This window comes from Canis aureus, unplaced genomic scaffold (assembly GCF_053574225.1).
Source record: "Canis aureus isolate CA01 unplaced genomic scaffold, VMU_Caureus_v.1.0 ptg000189l_RagTag, whole genome shotgun sequence".
Taxonomy (NCBI): Eukaryota; Metazoa; Chordata; class Mammalia; order Carnivora; family Canidae; genus Canis; species Canis aureus.
In genome coordinates this window covers 29,782-48,789 of record NW_027554470.1, presented here as the reverse complement: position 1 = coordinate 48,789, position 19,008 = coordinate 29,782, and the positions used below count along the sequence as shown (strand labels likewise).

The window sequence follows — 19,008 nt, the reverse complement described above, 5'->3', positions numbered from 1 at the left end:
TAGTTTCATTTGGCATTTAAAAACTAACCAGGAAAAGACATTGCTCAAAAATTATTTTGGCACAAACATTCAGTACTCTTTTCTGCTAGATAAATCAGACCAAAAATAAGTCGAAAGCAACTAGTGACCTGTGATGACATTATTCAATATAATATTAGAGATTCAAGAAGGGATTGATTTGTAGTCTGTTCTTACCTTAGCGTTTTGGATGCAGGGACAGAGGGCCCAAGCTGCGCTGGCCTTCACATCTGGATGAGGATTTTTCAGCAGGGACCATAGCAAACGAACTCCATCTAATCGATCAATTATTCTAATGTGAGACCAAAAACAGAAGTATAAACTGTAATTAGTATTTAGGAATGAAACTTAAGTGGCCTATCTATCCACACAACTCTAATTATTTTTCTCCTTGTGACATTTGGCTTAGATTTTTTTTTTTTCAAAACTAACAACAGCCGGGGAGTCTGGGTGGCTCAGTGGGTTAAGCAGCCAAATCTTGGTTTCAGCTTGGTTTTAATCTCAGGGTCCTGAGTTCAGGCCCCATGTTGGGCTCCACCCTGGATGTGGAGCCTACTTAAAAAAAAACTTTAACAGCAGGAATAGAATGTGCTACTAAACTGTAAGCTCTCTGATTTCAGTTTTAAATTCATGATACAGAAAGCAAGCTCTGGGATAATTATGATTCACACAAATGTAAAATCAAGCCATGTAATTTTTTAATGAGTTGTACACAGACTGTTACCTAAATGTCAAAATACTAGTTCCTTTATATAGTAACATCTATATACTTTCCAAAACAAATATTTATGCCTGAAAACTGTGAAGTTACCTTTTTTATTTGGTCTACCCTTAATTGACTTACCTTACTATATGACATATTTTAAACTCTGCCAGTCCTAATCATTACACCACAGTGCACCCTTTGTTAGGCATGGATAACACGTAACTTGTTTTCCATGTGCTCCCTTCTCAGCAAGACTAACATTGCAGACTGTGTTATAATTACTTAAACACACTGTAATCAAAATATCTTCATGACTAGCTGAAAAATGAATTATCATCAGAGTCATCTCTACACCATCTGTCTTCTGTTTATATATCAATCAGTCCAGGGAGCATAACCTTGCATTAAGGTCCATTGAGTACACTTGCAGTTGAGAAGATGGCCAAACAAAACTTAATATCCTTTACAAACATGGCTTTGTTCAGAAAGATATGTTAAACTCAAAACAGATGAAAAAAGATAAAGAACATCAAAACTCCTTTGATTTTTAATCTTGAGTAAAACACATGTAGTATTTAGCCACAGACAGAATAAATACTACTAGTTTAGAAGACCATTCAAATTATCTCTTGAAAACTGACATAAAGACAACTACATATCATATTGGAGATGAGTTGGCCAGGAAAAAAAAATTATTTCAACTGGTCCAAATATGATACCAGGCTTGCATAACCTTATAAAATAGCTGGCAATGCAAACAGCCTGTAGTAAGATACAAATTGTCTCTTTAGAAAATGACTTTTAATAAGAAAGAAGCACACTGAGAAAGTATTTTAACACAAAGTTTAACTAAATAGCTTTCCAAACTGTAAAGCTCTCTGTCGATATCATGCTGAGAGAAAAAGTTTTATTTCTCAACTGATGGAAAATGTAAAGAAAGATACCAAGCACTTCATAATGAATGATTTACTTTACAAAATTAAACAATCTTACTGCCTTACATATGCCACTGAAAGCATAATTGATACTAATCCTTGGGTCTATTTTTTTCACATGCAATTAATTTCTCAGTGAACAATAGGTCTGTCCTACCCTCTTGCAAATGTAGCAGTAAAATTTGCATTGGTAATATTTAACTGGACAGTGCTGGACATAACTTGACATTAGAGCAGAAATCATTTGCATGGCACATCTTTTCAGGTTTCTTTTAAAGGGATAATTCGGTGTGTTCTGGACTCCCACCCCTCTGACAAAATTTCACAATTAGCTATAAAAATTCACTATTAATTATAAAACTACATCTATTGTCCCTAATCATCACCCAAAACCTTAGGCAATTAATTCATTAGCTGCTTAGTTGTAACAGATGAGGATTGTGGCTTCATCACTGGTGCCTTAGAAGACTCAGCACAGGGGATCCCTGGGTGGTGCAGCGGTTTGGCACCTGCCTTTGGCCCAGGGTGCAATTCTGGAGACCCAGGATCAAATCCCACGTCAGGCTCCCGGTGCATGGAGCCTGCTTCTCCCTCTGCCTGTGTCTCTGCCTCTCTCTCTCTCTCTGTATGACTATCATAAATTAAAAAAAAAAGAAGACTCAGCACAGCACAGAGTAATAACCTTAGATGAGGGGAAACGTGATTGACACACATTTGCAAGCACAGGAACTAACAAAGTCAGGCGGTAGCAGACTATAGGATTTAACTGGCCCTCCCAACTCCCTCATTCTCTGTATCAAGTTATTTACTGCTGATTTTTACTTCACAATAAGTCAAGTATCAGGGCGCCTGGATGGCTCAATTGGATGAGTGTCTGACTCTTGATTTTGGCTCAGGTCAAGATCTCAGGGTGATAAGATTGAGCCCAGGTCAGACCCACACTCAGCACAGTGTCTGTGAGTCTGCCTGAGATCTCCTCCCCCTTTGTCCCTCCCCCTGCCCCCCTGCACATGGTCTATCTCAAATAAATAAAATCTTAAAAAAAGCGCCAAGTATGTGCCCTTACTTCCCCCTTCCACCTGCCAGCGCCCTAATTCTGATCTTTACCACATCATATCAGGATGGCTATTGTAGCTGCACCCTTGGTTTGGGGTCTTCAATTTCTCTCAATTCTATCCATCCTATAATTCCTGTGAAATTGATCTTCCTAAAGGACCTTTTGGAGCTTCTGTAGTGGCTCCTTGAGAGCAGGTCCCCAGGTTTATTCAGTCTGTTCATCACACCACCTCGCACATTTAATCAATGCCTGCAATTCCCGGAGAAACTTTCCAATGGCTTCCCATTACCCCTGTGGTATTAAAACCCTGATTCCTGAACTCAGTAGTTATCATTTTCAATAAGCTGATTTATTCTTCCCAATTTCCTATATTTGGGCATTTGCTTATAAAACTCTTGTGCCATCCACGAAACACTAAGTGCTAAGCATACAGAAATAACATATACAGTCAACTCTCGTTACTTGGGGGGTAGTTATGTTCTATAAAGTCATTGCAAACAGGGAATTAATCAACACTGAACCATTGCTCCTGGTTCTCCCAGGGAGAAATACAATTGTCCCTGAGAGCCTCTGTTCAGAACATTTTTGTCAAATGATCTATAACCATGTTCTATGTGTGTTTCTGTTTAAAGCACCTTGTTTAATATATATTGTTGATTCATTAACATTGAACCAGCCCGGGATCCCTGGGTGGCGCAGTGGTTTGGCGCCTGCCTTTGGCCCAGGGCGCGATCCTGGAGACCCGGAATCGAATCCCACGTCGGGCTCCCGGTGCATGGAGCCTGCTTCTCCCTCTGCCTGTGTCTCTGCCTCTCTCTCTCTGTGACTATCATAAATAAATAAAAAAAGAAAAAAAAATTAAAAAAAAAAAAAAAAAAACATTGAACCAGCCCATGGCCAGCAGCACTGCCATTCATCCTGAGCAAAGCTTCCTAACACCTGTAGTTTCTGTGTAAGGCATGTTATAATCTTCTTGCGCTTGGGAACATTAGACCAGACGGCTCTTTCCCTCTGCTTAGGGACCATGTTAAGCAGCAACATAACCAACTCAAAACACAAAAATGTGAAGCATGTGGCATGACACAGGTTGTAAAAAAAGATGCTTGTTTACAGTAGAAGAGCTGAAACAAGAAGACAGAGCCTGGCCCTCTGTTCAGTATCGGCTGAACAGGTGCATGAGGTGACTTAAACTGTTCCTGCTCTGTGCATGTCTGTGAATGACAGCAAAAGTGCTGTACTGCTTTGGAGGTTACAAATAAATTTTAGCAGGGATGTGAAGTCACAAACATGGAATCTACAAATAGGATTTTAACTGTCCTTCAGGAAAGTACAGTCTAGTGAGGGAGATAAACCGTTATAATCCATTATGATAAATACAGTAGATGGGTGCATGGGGTTCCATATGAACACAAAGAGGACACAATAGTTTACTGACAGGCTACAGAAAGTCTCTCAACTGTGAGCCTTTCCCTATACCAGATCCAAAACAAGATAGTCTTTGCTCCATGAATCTAAAATCTCTCCCAACACAAATACATTCATTTCTAACCTCATTCTTTCAAAGTACATGTTCAAGTTCTAAATCTAACCATTGGAATAATCTTCCATTTGAAAGTCGAAGGTGCGTTTTCATAAAATTTCTTTGAACTTTATCGCTTTTTGCATATACAGCAATGGGTTTATAGGTAGCATTAGTTTACACCCACAGGCCATTGCAAATGGGTTTATCTCCTTTTGTATAGTTTTTTAAATCTGATTAGCAGCTTGTTCTGAATTCGTTTTCAGTAGTAAGTAAGCTCTTCTCATTTTGATTATCAATTGAATTTTACATTAATTCTTTGACATTATAAACACAAAACTGAATTGTGTTTTCAAAATCTTCAACTTTATCGTAGAAGTCAAACTGTGTGGCTGGCAAAATAATAGTTCTAGAAAGATGAATACATATTCATACTCTATTAAACAAACCCAAACAAACTAAAAATGATGTAGCTGCTTGTTATGTTTCTTAGGGGTTTTTGTTGTTGTTGTTATGGTAACATTTGCCAAGATTGTTAAGAAGGTTGGCTGGCTTGCCTGCCCACTGAGGACATGTATATCAACAAAAGTGAAGTGTCTGTGCCCACAGAGTAGGCATAGCCAAGGTTGTAGAGTTTCTTTCTGGCAATGTCAACAGAACTATATTGAAACCATAATTTTACATGATTTCTAAAAATCTCACAATTTTCACTGAAAAGTACACTGGTAAATATTATTATCTCGTGATGGCTCACAATAAAGGTGGTTGACCTGAGAGAACATGTTATTCTTACACCTTGTTAGAGGATGCAACTGAAATCTATAGATTTTAAAATCAAGTTGGCAACTCAGTAAAAATGGAAACATGAAAAGGATGTCAGAATTAAGTGGTCAGGGACACCTGGGTGGCACAGTGTTTGAGCATCTGCCTTTGGCTCAGATAGTGACCCCAGAGTCCTGGGATCGAGTCCCATATTGGATTCCTCGCAGGGAGCCTACTTCTCCCTCTGCCTGTGTCTCTGCCTCTCTCTATCTCTCATGAATAAATAAATAAAACCTTAAAAAAAAAGAATTAAATGGTCACCGATGAAAAGCTACAATTAGAAAAGAATTTTACTTTTTTATAATGATTCTCAATGTTTTTATGTTTATCTCTCTAAATATTAGAGATTCTACGGGAGACCAAATTTGAAGAAAAAAAGTGAACATGACAAACTCTGGAAAGTTATGTCCCAGAATTTCTTGGCCCTGGTAGTATAGAATGATAACCTATCCTTTTATAGTTGTGTAAACAATATGATTAGAAAAGTCCCAGAAACATTTTCTCAGGGGAAAAAAAAATCATTCTTACAGTAAATATTAAGAGAGTGCCCACTAGGTGCCAGGTAATTTTTGAGGCACTGGGGATATTTCCACCTTGAAAGCAAACTGAAATCCCTGCTCTCATGGAGCTAATATTCTTTTGGGAAAAGACACAGAATAAAAGAGCAACCTGGCACATTATATGAACTATTAAAGTGACTGGAAAAAAAATAAACCAGAGAAGTGTGGTGGGATAGACGAGTGGCGGGGGGGCGGTGCAAGGAGGCTGTCCATGCAACAGTAACATGCGGCAGTACCCCTGCAGGGGTGAGAGAAGCTAGCACAGGGCTACAGAAAACAGTGTTCTGGTACCTAGTGCAGTCCCTGGCATGAAGAACTAGTCATTTTCAGTAAACACTAAATGAAAGTTACTCAGTAGTTGTTACATGCATACAATATTAATATTGGATCCTAGAGAACATATACTCCAACACTTTTATTACCCAATGAGAAAGCAGAAGTAGAGTGCCTAACCAACTCTGTATGATATGTGGTATGTTGGTTGGATATGCAAATAAAACATAATTTATTTTTTCTTTCTTCCCTGGAAAAAAAAAAAGCATGATTTAGATGAGTGTGTGAAAAGCAGCTGAGGCATGGCTTGCCCAAAAGAGAGAGCAAAATGGACCAACACAAATATTAATACTTATGGTTACCACAATGACAAGACACCCATTCCATTCACTACCCCTTCTGTTTTATAATCTGCCTTTTTAATTCAATATATGTAATGGAGCTTCTGTGTCAATGAATGCAAATGAACGTAGATTCATAGTAATCATTTTAATGACAAGTATTGCTATATTGATGTACCATAATATAGTTAACTGATCCTTTATTAATTGAAATTAGGTTCTTTCTGGTTTTGCAAAATAATAAAAATAACATTGCAAAGGCCATCCTTGCATTCTTTTGCAATGCACTGATTATTTTCTAAGGACACATACTGAGAAATGGAATTGCTCAGTAAAGATTTTGTATATTTTAATTTTTAATACACAATAGCAGACTATTCTCCATAAAAGTTATGTCAATTTGATTCCACATACACAGATCATAAGACTACCAGCCACCAGCAACAGCAACTATCTTAATTTTGTCTCTACATGCAAAAACTTTAATTTTTCACCTTAATTCTTTTTCTCCTTCATTATGGAATATTTCAAACATACTTAGTTTTTAATGGTAAATAAACATGAATAACACACAACTTTCAAAACCTCATTGCCAGTGTCATCTATCAGTATAAATGTGTGTTTATTTTTTCTAAACCATTTGTAAGTGAATTAGAGAAATAATATAATTCGCAGCTAAAATTTCAAGAAGGTCCTATCCTAACAACATCTTCCCTACCTTAAAGTTTTAGCATCTATTAATTATCCTTGCCTAAAATAATTATTTTATTGGGAGTTAGAGTAAACAAAATTAAAAAAACCACTACATTCATTGACTGAATTCTTTAATAAAGAGAGCTTCCTCTCATCACCTAGGGGCTCAGTTATCCTACAGAAAAGCAGAGTAAGTTTAATCTATTCCCTTTAACCACTAATTTGTTGAGTAAGAAGTTACTATACTGGTTATTTCCAGTGGAAGAGGAAATTTTTCTTCTCTTTCATTTTCATTCTTCCTCAGTATTTAAAATCCTGTGTAATTAGATCTATCAATTATTTTCTTTATGATTTTGATCTTTTACTTATGCTTAGAATAGCCATCCACACCCCCAGATAGTAAAACTTGAATATTTCTTTTGTTCTCTTATAATATACTTTGCTGGGCAGCCCTGGTGGCTCAGTGGTTTAGTGCCGCCTGCAGCCCAGGGTGTGATCCTGGAGACCCTGGATCGAGTCCCACATCGGGCTCTCAGAATGGAGCCTGCTTCTCTCTCTGCCTGTGTCTCTGCCTCTCTCTCTCCTCTCTGTGTATTCTCATGAATAAATAAATAAAAATCTTAAAAAAATATATACTTTGCTTATACTTAAATATGTTAATTACCTGAATTGTCTATAAGAAGGAAGTAGAGATCCAGCTTTTTTATGGTCATTCTGTGATAGTATACTAAAATTTAAAAAAATATTAAGTATGGTGGATCTGTTTCCTCAGGCAATGGACATAAAAGCAAAACTGAATATTGCAACTACATCAAACTAAAAAGCTTTTGTACAACAAAGGGAACTATCAATAAAATAAAAAGACAACCTACTAAATAAGAAAAAACCACGTCTGATAAGGGATTAATAACAAAATATTTAAAGAATACAATTCAGGGATCCCTGGGTGGCGCAGCGGTTTGGCGCCTGCCTTTGGCCCAGGGCGCGATCCTGGAGATCCGGGATCGAATCCCGCATCGGGCTCCCGGTGCATGGAGCCTGCTTCTCCCTCTGCCTGTCTCTCTTTCTCTCCCTCTCTCTGTGACTATCATAAATAAATTAAAAAAAATTTTAAAAAAAAGAATACAATTCAACACTGAAGCCCACAAATAATCTGATTAAAAATAGGCACAGTACCTGAAAAAGGATATTTCCAAAGATATCCGGATGGCCAAGAGACACATGAAAAGATTTTCAACATCACCTACCACCAGAGAGATGCAAGTCGAAACCACAATGACATGTAACCTCATATCAGTCATAATATCCTAAATTTTGATATGTAGTTATATAGTTATATATAGATATATTTATTTAGCCTATCTAATTTATTCCATTTATCTGTCCATACTTGCACGATTCTTGTTTTCTTTTCTTTTCTTTTCTTTTCTTTTTTTTTAGAGAAGGAGAGAGCAGGGGTACGAGCAGAGAAAGAGGGAGAGAGAGAATCTTAAGTAGGCTCCATACCCAGTGAGAAGCCCAACATGGGGCTCAGCCTCATAACCCTGAGATCATGACCTGAAGTGAAATCAAGAGTCAGACATTTAACCCACTGAGCCACCTAGGTGCTCCTAATTGTTTGTTTTTAATAGTATGGGTAGGAGCTCTAAAGACTGAACAATAATCTGCCAATTGGATACCCTTTAATTGTATAAAATAATTTGTTGTTGCCTGATTAAGAGGCATTTATATAATTTGACTTAGATTATGTATTTTTCAAAAATGTTTATAATTGGTTTCAAAAGAAAGAAAATTCTGCAACCAGAGACACGAAAACTATTGTAAAAAAGACCAAGTGGAAAAGCTAGACTTGAAAACTGCAGTATGAGAAAGGAAGAATTTATTAGATGGGCTTAACAACAAACTGAAATTAGTAGAGAAAGGAATATATGAATTTAAAGAAAAGGCATCCAAACTGAAACATAAGGAGAAAAAATGAAAAAATAAGAGTTCAATGTCTGTGGAATATTATTAAATAAAACAGCATGTGCAAATTGGAATTTCAGGAAAAAAAGAGGGAAAGAGAGAATGAGACCAAAGAATATATGCAAAGACAATGACTGAAGTCTTTCTAAAATTGATGGAAGACATTAATCCATAGGTCTGAGAAGCTCAGTGAACCCTAAACAGAAAAAAATACAAAGAAAACTACACCTTAAGCATTTCATAATCAAACTACTGAAATCCAAAGCTAAGAAGCAGGTCTTAAAGCCAGCTAAAGAAAAGACACATCGGGTATAGGGAATTAAAATAAAAACAAAATCTGACTTCTCACAATAAACAATGAAAACAAAAAGACAAGAAAATGGCATTTATAATGTGCTGGAATAAAAATGCTGTTCATCTAGACTTCTAAACCAAGTAAAAATATCTTTCAAAAATAATGATACAGCCCCTTCCCTGTGCCCCCGGAATAATTCAGCCCCAAAATCATTATATGTGGGAGAACAATGTAGGGACCACAGTAGAAGGTAAAGTGCTTTAGTGGCCCTGCATGGGGTATTAAAGCCCAAGAAGATGAAGAAGGAATCTCTACATGCAGGATAAAGCAGGAATGTGGTATCCAGTTCTAAATCAGAGCAGCCCCTAGGAGTACAACTCAAGTGGGGAGGTGGAACCCTTGCAAAAAGAGAGCCCCTCGAGAATCAGCCTGTTGTGTAATGATGAGCCTGAACAGGGTGCGAAGTCTGGCTCGGGAAATAAGAGACTAAGCAGTATGAAGAGTGAAAGGGAAAGGTGGTCCAGCATGGGGTACCAGAGCTTGAATAGGATAAAGACAGCATAGCATGCAGGCACCTGGGCATTCTGGCATGTTGAATCAGAGCCAAAGCAGAATGAGAACAGCATCTGCAAAGGGGACAGGATAGGGGTGAACATGGAGGACAGGTTATATACAGGGAGGGAAGTCTGATAAGTATAGATGGGAATCAGTTTCTTATTGTCAATGGAAGAAATTACAAATACTGACAGAAAACTAGAAACAAATTTATAACTGTAGTGAACAATTTTAGCACCTCTTTCTCAGGGGTAATAGAATAGGAAAAAAAATTGTAAAGATACAGAAGACTGAACAACACACTTAACCAACATGACCTAATCAACATTTTAAAAACACTACAACTGCAGAATGCACATGCAAAATCCCATGCAAAGAGAATATTTACAAAAATGGACCACATGGCCAGACCATAAAGCTAAATGTGGAAAAGTTAAAATCTCAGTGAATATCATCTCTGACATGGTCTTAAATTACAAATCAAGCATGATATGGTTTCTGGAAAATACTCAAATTTTTGGAAATTAAGCAACACCTGTAAATAACCCTTGGGCCAAAGGGAAGTCACAAAGAAATTCAGGAAATATTTTGAATCAAACAAAAAGAAACCGTATTTGTGGGATGTGCTAAAATGGTACTGAGAGGGAAATATATAATAGCTTTAAATGCCCACAGTGGCAAAGAATGGACCTGTAATGTAAACTATCACAGCTTTTACTTCAAGAGAGCAGAAAAAGCAAAAACTTAAACCTGAGATGAGTAAAATAAAATAATAAAAAGAAGATGAATAATACTGATAATCCACTAAAGTAACAGTTGACAAACTTCTTATGAAAGGAGACAACAGTGAGTATTGTAGGCTTTGGAGGCAGCATATGATCTCTGTTGCATAGTCTTTGTTTTGTAAATATTTAACATGTAAAAACCATTTTTAACTCACATGTTATTAAAAATGGTCCTTGAGCTGCATCAGGGACTGATAAAAAAAGAGACACAAAAAGAGAGAGAACACATATTACTATCATTACAGAACGTACAACTGATAAAACGATAAAAATAATACAAGGACATTATAAATAACTTTGTGCCAATTAACTGAACTTAAATGAAAACAAATATATTGAGAGAAACAAATGACATAATTGGTCCAAAAAGACATGGAAAATCTAAACAGTACCATATTTATTAAAGACACATAATTACCTTTAACACCATCAGATACAAATAAATCATCATCAACAAAAGTCCTTTCCACAAAGAACTCCAAGTCCAGATGGTTTTGCTGGTGAATTCTATCAAACATTTAAGATATAATCCTACACAAATTCTATTTGAAAACAGAAAGGAAAGATGATCTTTTGACTTGTTTATAGGGCCAGCATAATCCATATGCTAAAACTTGACAAAAATATTACAAGAAGATTATAAACCAACATACCTCATCAATATAAACATAGAATATGAAACACCAGCTAATAAAATCCAAGAATAAATGAAAAGGGTAATATAACATGCTCAGTGATTTTACCCAAAAAATGGAAGGTTGACTCAATCTTTGACTCAACCTTCAAAAATCAATTCATGAAATTCACCTTGTTGTTAATAGAACAAAGAAAATTTATCTGATACTCTCAAAAGCTGTAGAAAAAGCATTTTACAAAATTCAAAACCTATTTATGATTTAAAAAACAAACTCCAAAACAAACTGGGAATAAATGAACTTCCTCAATCTGATAAAGGGCATCCACAAAAAACCTACAACTAGTAGCATACATAACAGTAAGAAATGGAATGTTTTCTCCCCAAGTTCAGGACAGCACACAGATGTATGTGCTCACCTCACTGTAACAGAGGTCCTGGCCTGTTCAACAAAGGAAAAGAAATAAAAAGCATAAAGATTGGGGGAAAAGAGTAAATTCTCATTATTTGCAGATAACATAATTCTATATGTAAAAAACCCTTAAAAAATCTATAAAAATTTATTAGAAAGAATAAAGTTAACAAGGTTGTAAGAATACTCAAAGATATACTTGAATATATACAACTATATTAAACAGTCACTGAAATTAAAGAAGACCTAAATAAATGGAGACATATGCCATATTAGTGGATTGGCAGTCTCAATATTATTAGGATTTCCACTCTCCCAAATTGACTAGATAGGTTCCTAACAACATTTATTAAGTGTTAAAATAACCTATTATTTTGAACAAAAAAAGTCAGACAAAACAAATACATACTATGCTTCCATTTGTTTCCAAGTAGAGACAGGACTGAGCTATACAAGGAGGCATTCTCAAGAATTATGAAAACAAAAGCAAGATATGAAATGCCATAAAAGGCAAGAGAAGGGAGCTCCCCGGAGTGAAGAGAGGTGGCAGTGGATACCTTGCGGTAAGGAGGAATAGCCAGGGAGTTTTTAGGGTAATGACAATATTCTTGGCTTGGGTTGCAGTTATAGGAGTCTTCCCTTTTCAGTACATTACAAATATGTACATTTGCATCATGTACTTTCCTTTATACATATTACATTCCTCAAAATAAATGTTTGAAAATGCGTTTTAATTTCCATACACAGATATATATTCTTTCTATCACAAGAAATGGTACTGAACAGCTCATTTAATTCAGTGTTAAACTAAGCACACATCACAACTGGATAAAATATATAATATGAATAAATAGAATCCACATCATCTTCAAATCAAAAATCCCTACAGCTTGTTTTAAAATGAGAAAATGAAGATTCAGAAGATGAAATTATTCACGTAATTACTTTGCATTTGTCATTTGTTATCAGGCAAATCCATGTGCTTTTAAAAGTATGTAGATGAGAAACAACAAAAAAGAAAACGTGAAAAGCAGGAAAAATGTTCTTAGTGATACAAATATATAAAACATACTCTATTTTACGTCTTGCATAAACCCTAAAAGGTCAAAAGACTGGTTCTGTGGTAAAAGAAATATTTGGGCAGCCACAAAGAGATTAAATCTCTTTTGTATACAAACAAGCGTAGCTTTACTTTTTCCCCTCTTTTAAAAAGAACAAATAAACCCAATGTAAAAATAAGAAAAAACTATGTAAATGCAACATAATTATGTTTAAACCACAGAAGACAGGAAATTTAGAGTTACAGATTCCATGGTAAGTTTTAATTCTATCCTTGTGTACATGTTTTATAAAAAGAGTCTTTCATTACATGATCACATAACACTATACCATGTAACAATCAGTTCAGCAAATGTTTATTTTACAATGTGTGGAAGGAAAATATTTTATAGAATAAATTACAGGAAATTAGTACATTATTTAGGTAGATTGCTCCTTAAAATTTCTGAAAGTCTTGGGTATTTACTGAATATTAATAGAAACACTCTTTTCTTATCTTCTAAAGAAAATGAAATTTAACTCTTATGGGTAAGCACTTATATTTGAAAGTCGACCTTTAGATTTTAAGGTTATTTTGAAGTAATGAAAAATAATTCATTATTAGGACATTAGGATTTTAGCAGGTTTTGAATTCTGTATGCCAGGCATTTCATATAAAAGAACAGTAGAGACTGAAGTAAATCATGAAAACCCATGAGTTCATAATAAATCCCCAAAATAGCCCTTACTGTCACTACTGGAGTTTGCTAGGGCTCCTAACAATTCAGATATCTGAAATTTGACTTTTTTTCGAAGAAAGGAAAGGCATTTATCCTTCTGCCTTTCCTGTATTAATTCTATTTCAGTTTAACCAAATAGTTAGCAATCAACTATGAGATAAACCTATAAAAATAGTTTTCTAAAGACCCCTCTTCCCTCAAAATCTCAAGGCCTCCAGAAAAAAAGATCAAATGACTTACAAAGACAAAAGAATTAGACTAGAATCAGACTTCCAAGAAAAAAAAAAAAAGCTATGAAGCAAGTAAAAAATGGTGCATTTTTTTTTTACTTCAGTGAATAAAGTGGGAATAAAAGATTTTATATCTAGCAAGGCTGTCCTCTGAGTATTCATAGGAAAATAGCTTCAGTGGGTATTCACATGTGTGTCTGCACAGCAAAGGAAATAGTTACACAAAGAGGCAATCTATGGAATAGGAGAAAATATTTGTGAACCATAAACTGAGGAGTTAAAAATCAAAATATATAAGGAGTTCATATAAGTCAGTAGCAATCAAACAAACACCTTTATTTAAAAAAATGGGCAAAGGAACAGACATTTCTTCAGAAAAGACCTACAAATGGACAACAGGTATATAAAACCAGCTCAACATCACTAATCATCAGGAAAATGCATATCAAAGCTATAATGAACTATTGCCTCACTCCTTAAAAAATCTATTCCCCAAAAGACAGGAGATAAAAAATGTTTGCAAGGATGTGGAGAAAAGACAACCCTTGCACGATGTTGGTGGGAATGTAAGTTGGTACAGTAATTATGGAAAACAATATAAAGGTTCCCCCCAAAATGAAAAATAAACTATTGTATGATCCAGCAATCCAACTTTTGGGTATATATGCAAAGGAAGGAAATTCAGTATCTCAAAGAGATACTTGCACTCTCACATTCATTACAGCATTATTCATAATAGTCAGGATATGGAAACAACCTAGGTGTCCATCAGTAGATGAGTAGAAATTGTGAGTATATATATAAATAATGGAATGTTATTTGGCCTTAAAAAAGAAATACTGCTATTTGTGATATGGATGGATTTGGAAGACATTATGCTAAGTGAAATAAGCCTGACACAGAAAGACAAATATTGCATGATATCACTTATATGTGGAATCTAAAAAAGTTGAACTTGGATGTCCATTGATAGATAAATGGAAGAGATGTGGTATATATGTACAATGGAATACTATTCAGACATAAAAAGAATGAAATCTTGCCATTTGCAACAACATGGATGGAGTTAAAGGGAATAATGCTAAGCAAAATAAGAGAAATAAAAATACCATATGATTTCACTCATATGTGGAATTTCAGAAACAAATGAACAAAGGGTAAAAAAAGAGAGACAAACCAAGAAACAGACTCTTACCCATAGGGAATAATAGATGGTTACCAGAGAGGAAGTGGAAGGGGGAATGGGTAAAATAGGTAATGTGGATTAAAGAGTACACTTATGTGATGAGCATTGAATAATGTATAGAAGTGTTGAATCACTATATTGTACACCTGAAACTAATATAACACTCTAGGTCAACTATACTGGAACTAAAAAACTTTTTTACAAAGTTGAACTTAGAGAAACAGAATGTAATGGTGGTCACCAGGGCTAGGTGGAGGAAATGGGTCAAATGTACAATGTTTCAGTTTTAAAGTACCTAAGTTCCAGAGATCTAGGGTACAGAACAGTAACTAGACTAATAATAATGTATACTGGTATCTTGAGTGTTCTTATCATACACCCAAATAAATGAATAACTGTGTGAGGTAATACACTAATTAGCTTGATTGTGGAATTATTACACAAGGTACATTATATCAAACACAACGTTGTATACCTTAAATATACACAATTTTAAAACTGTCAATCATATCTCTAAAAATTAGAAAAAAGTAAAACATTTGAAACCTTATGGAATTCTGCACCCATGAATCCTTTATGAAGATTTTACTACAGGATGAATTCCAAACAATTAAAATATGATAAAAACTTCAGCAAAAACTGATTAGTGTGTGTACACGTGTGTATATACACATATATATGACTAAACAAGAACACAATAATGTTCAAATATTATATGTTTTGACAAAGTAGAAATAATGCACTAAAAAATGGGAGGTAAAGGGGCACCTGTGTGGCTTAGCCAGTTAATCATCTGACTCTTGAATTAAGCTCAGATCTTGATCTCAGGGTCATGAGCCTACTTTAAAAAAAAAAAGGTAAAGGGAAGGAAAAGAAAGAGGGAAAGAAAAAACAGAATACACTTACTGACTATTATATAGAAAATAGATAGGAGTTAAAAGATAACCAGTAAAAACTGAGGAACTAAGCAGCAAAATGACATAACAGAAAGGAAAAAGAGGGCAGTAGAAAAATGTACAGGTACAGGACAATGACGAGAATAAAACAAGAATGCAAAGCTTTCTAAGTAACAACAAAAACTAGCAAAGACTACAAATCTTTTTTTTTAATTTTTTATTCATTTATGATAGTCAGAGAGAGAGAGAGAGGCAGAGACATAGGCAGAGGGAGAAGCAGGCTCCATGCACCGGGAGCCCGAAGTGGGATTCGATCCCGGATCTCCAGGATCGCGCCCTGGGCCAAAGGCAGGTGCCAAACCGCTGCGCCACCCAGGGATCCCTACAAATCTTTTTGAAAAGCAGCAGCAAATATAATAAAATATGATTATGAAATATTATTACATTGTTGAGACCAAATGTATCAGTCATATCAACAAGTGTGACTGCATTCAATTCATTAAAAGAACAAGTATCCTGGGTGCCTGGGGTGGCTCAGGTGGTTAAGTGTCCAAAACTTGATTTTGGCTCAGATCATGATCTCAGAGTTGTGAGTCAGGCCCCCACTGGGCATAGAGTCTGCTAAAGATTCTCCCTCTCACTCTGTCTCACACCCCACTCTCTCTCACTGAAAAAAAGAGAAGAAGAGCAAATATTCTTAATTTGGCTTGCAAAGCAAGACCCATCTATATACTATTTTAAAAGGGAATACTTAAAAGAAAATTATTCAAAAAAGGCTAAAAATAAAGGGTAGGCCAAGATATCCCAAGAAAATGCAAAAAATAAGAAAGCAGGAGTAAAGATTCTGATATCAGACAAAGTAGAAATCAAGCCCAAATTCTTTTAAACAAAGCAGAGAATAGCCCTTGTAATATTAAAAGCCAAAATTAACAACTATTAAAAACATTTATGTGCCAAACTATATAGAACTTGCCTTTAAGAAGTAAAAACTATATAAGATGTAAGAAGATACAGATAGAAGCATACTACTGATAAAAGGCTTTATTATACTATTTTTAGTATAACACAGCTTAAGTGTACAAACAACGCTAAGTAGAGATAAAAGCTAAGTAACATAATATACATCAAACTCTACATTCTGTTGACATAGAATACATTTTCATCCCAAGATGCTGTGCAAAAATTTACTTTGTATAAGCTTGTAAAAAATCACTAACTTCCATAAAAAGTAGAAATTGAAAAATTAGCCCAGACCAAAACATAGTACAAGCTTCTCCTGCTACCCAAAATTAAAGTGTTCCTATGAAACTTTTCATTAGCCAAAAGGGAATAGAGCAAGGACACATCTTAGGACACATCTTGCTAATGGATGCACAATATTGAGATAAAACACAGATGCTCACAAGACATAGTTCAAAGCTATGGTGGCTTGATGCTGAGAGCAGTACCCAGGAAAGGAGCTTGACACTGCCACTCTCACTGCTTGGAATGCACACTACCTCTGTAAGGGCTCACTGAGAAATGAATGCTGAATGCTATTTTTGCTTTTTGCCTTTTTTCCATAAAAGCAAAAATCTTGGGATCCCTGGGTGGCTCAGCAGTTTGGTGCCTGCCTTTGGCCCAGGGCATGATCCTGGAGTCCCGGGATTGAGTCCCACATCGGGCTCCCTGTGTGGAGCCTGCTCCTCCCTCTGCCAGTGTCTCTCCCTCCCTCTCTCTCTCTCTCTCTCTCTCTGTCTCTCTCTGTCTCTGTCTCTCTCTCTCTCTCTCTCCGTCTGTCTCTCATTAATAAATAAATAAAATCTTTAAAAAAAGCAAAAATCTTCAGATTTCTTTTGGTTAGTGAGAACAGGTACTAATGTAGATCTTTCAAAAACATGATGTGGCATAATGTTAACTTTCAAAAAGTGGGTGATGCCTTTATATTGAGAAATAGCTAACAAAACAAAAAATTAAAAAGTTCTTCCTTGTAGAATAACAAAAAAAATCTATTAAACAATTCCTGGGCTAAAAGGAAAATAAAAACTGATATAAAAGGATTTCCAAAAAATGATGATAATGAAATCACTACATATCAACTATACAAGAGATATTTAAATCATGTCAGAGGAAAATTCATGCACAAATTACTTTTATTATTCAAACAGTAATGAAACTAAATAACTTCCTAGCTCAAAATATTAGAAAAAAAGTTACAAAATACACCAAAAGAAAGCAACAAGGAATTAATAAAGATAAAAAAAAATAATTTGTGAGAGAAAGAGTGAGAGATCACAGAGGCAGAGGGAGAGGGAAAGGCAGACTCGCTGCTAAGCAAAGAGCCTGATGTGGGGATTGATTCCAGAACCCCAGATCATGACCTTCCCCAGATCATGACCAGATGCTTAAAACTGAGCCACCCAGGCACCCTGGGTTTTTTTAGAATTAAACAATTAAAAAAATCAAAATAGAATAACCAGATAATTTGATCAGGAAAATACTAGATGAAAGCTCACATATACCAAAAAATATATATACACCAAATATATATATATACACACAAATATATATATATACCATTAAAAAGACAAAATTTAAAAATCATAAGATATGACTTTGTAGACCACTTACTCAAATAAATTCTGTCATACAATTTGCCTTGAACATTTTACAAGGAGATGCAGATTGCCATAAATGACCATTAGAGTAGGGAGGATAAAGAGATTCTATAGAAGAACTAGAGAAAGCTAATAAGGAACTAATAACACACACACATAGTAGGGCCATTTGATTGCACAGTAGACTTCTATTGAACCTTTAAAGTCTAGGTGGTCTCATTGATCAATAAATCATTCCAGAGTAAAGAAATGAAAGAAGACTTAATTCCTTTTGTGAAGCAGGTACAACATTGATACCTAGACTTGACAGAAAAGAAAAAAAAAAAAAAAGAAACAAGCCAATGAACGTCATTCATTTCATTAAAAAGAAAATAAAATATTAGGAAACAAAAGCAGATACTACACTAAGAAAACAGTACATTATAACCAAATGAAACAATTTCTGGAATGCAAGGTTGGTTCAGTGTTTAGAAACCCGCTTAAGGCCATATGAGCACATAAAAGGGAAAAATCATAATGATTATTTCCATAAATGTTCGAACACTCTGACAAAAATTAAATACTTTTCTGATTAAAAACAACACTTTAAAATAGAAATTGATTTTTAATTTAATTTGAATTTTAAGATGATAAAATATATAATTTAGTTCTCAAGATGTTATTTTACTTGCTATAAAAATACTAGAGGCACTTCCACTAAAATCAGGAAAAAAGGCAAAGAAGACCACTAACTATACAACTATCCAGTATT

The 19,008-nt window shown here is 35.2% G+C and overlaps 1 protein-coding gene across 1 annotated transcript in view; it reads right to left on the bottom strand.

Moving 5' to 3' along the window:
* LOC144309713 (outer dynein arm-docking complex subunit 2-like) overlaps nt 1-19,008 on the bottom strand; it is a gene marked incomplete at its 5' end in the record, with an annotated part of 73,763 nt that overhangs the window by 35,093 nt on the left and 19,662 nt on the right. Inside the window, one exon of the mRNA XM_077890816.1 lies at nt 196-310. Coding sequence (XP_077746942.1) covers nt 196-310 — 115 coding nt within the window. The remainder of the gene's footprint in view (nt 1-195; nt 311-19,008) is intronic.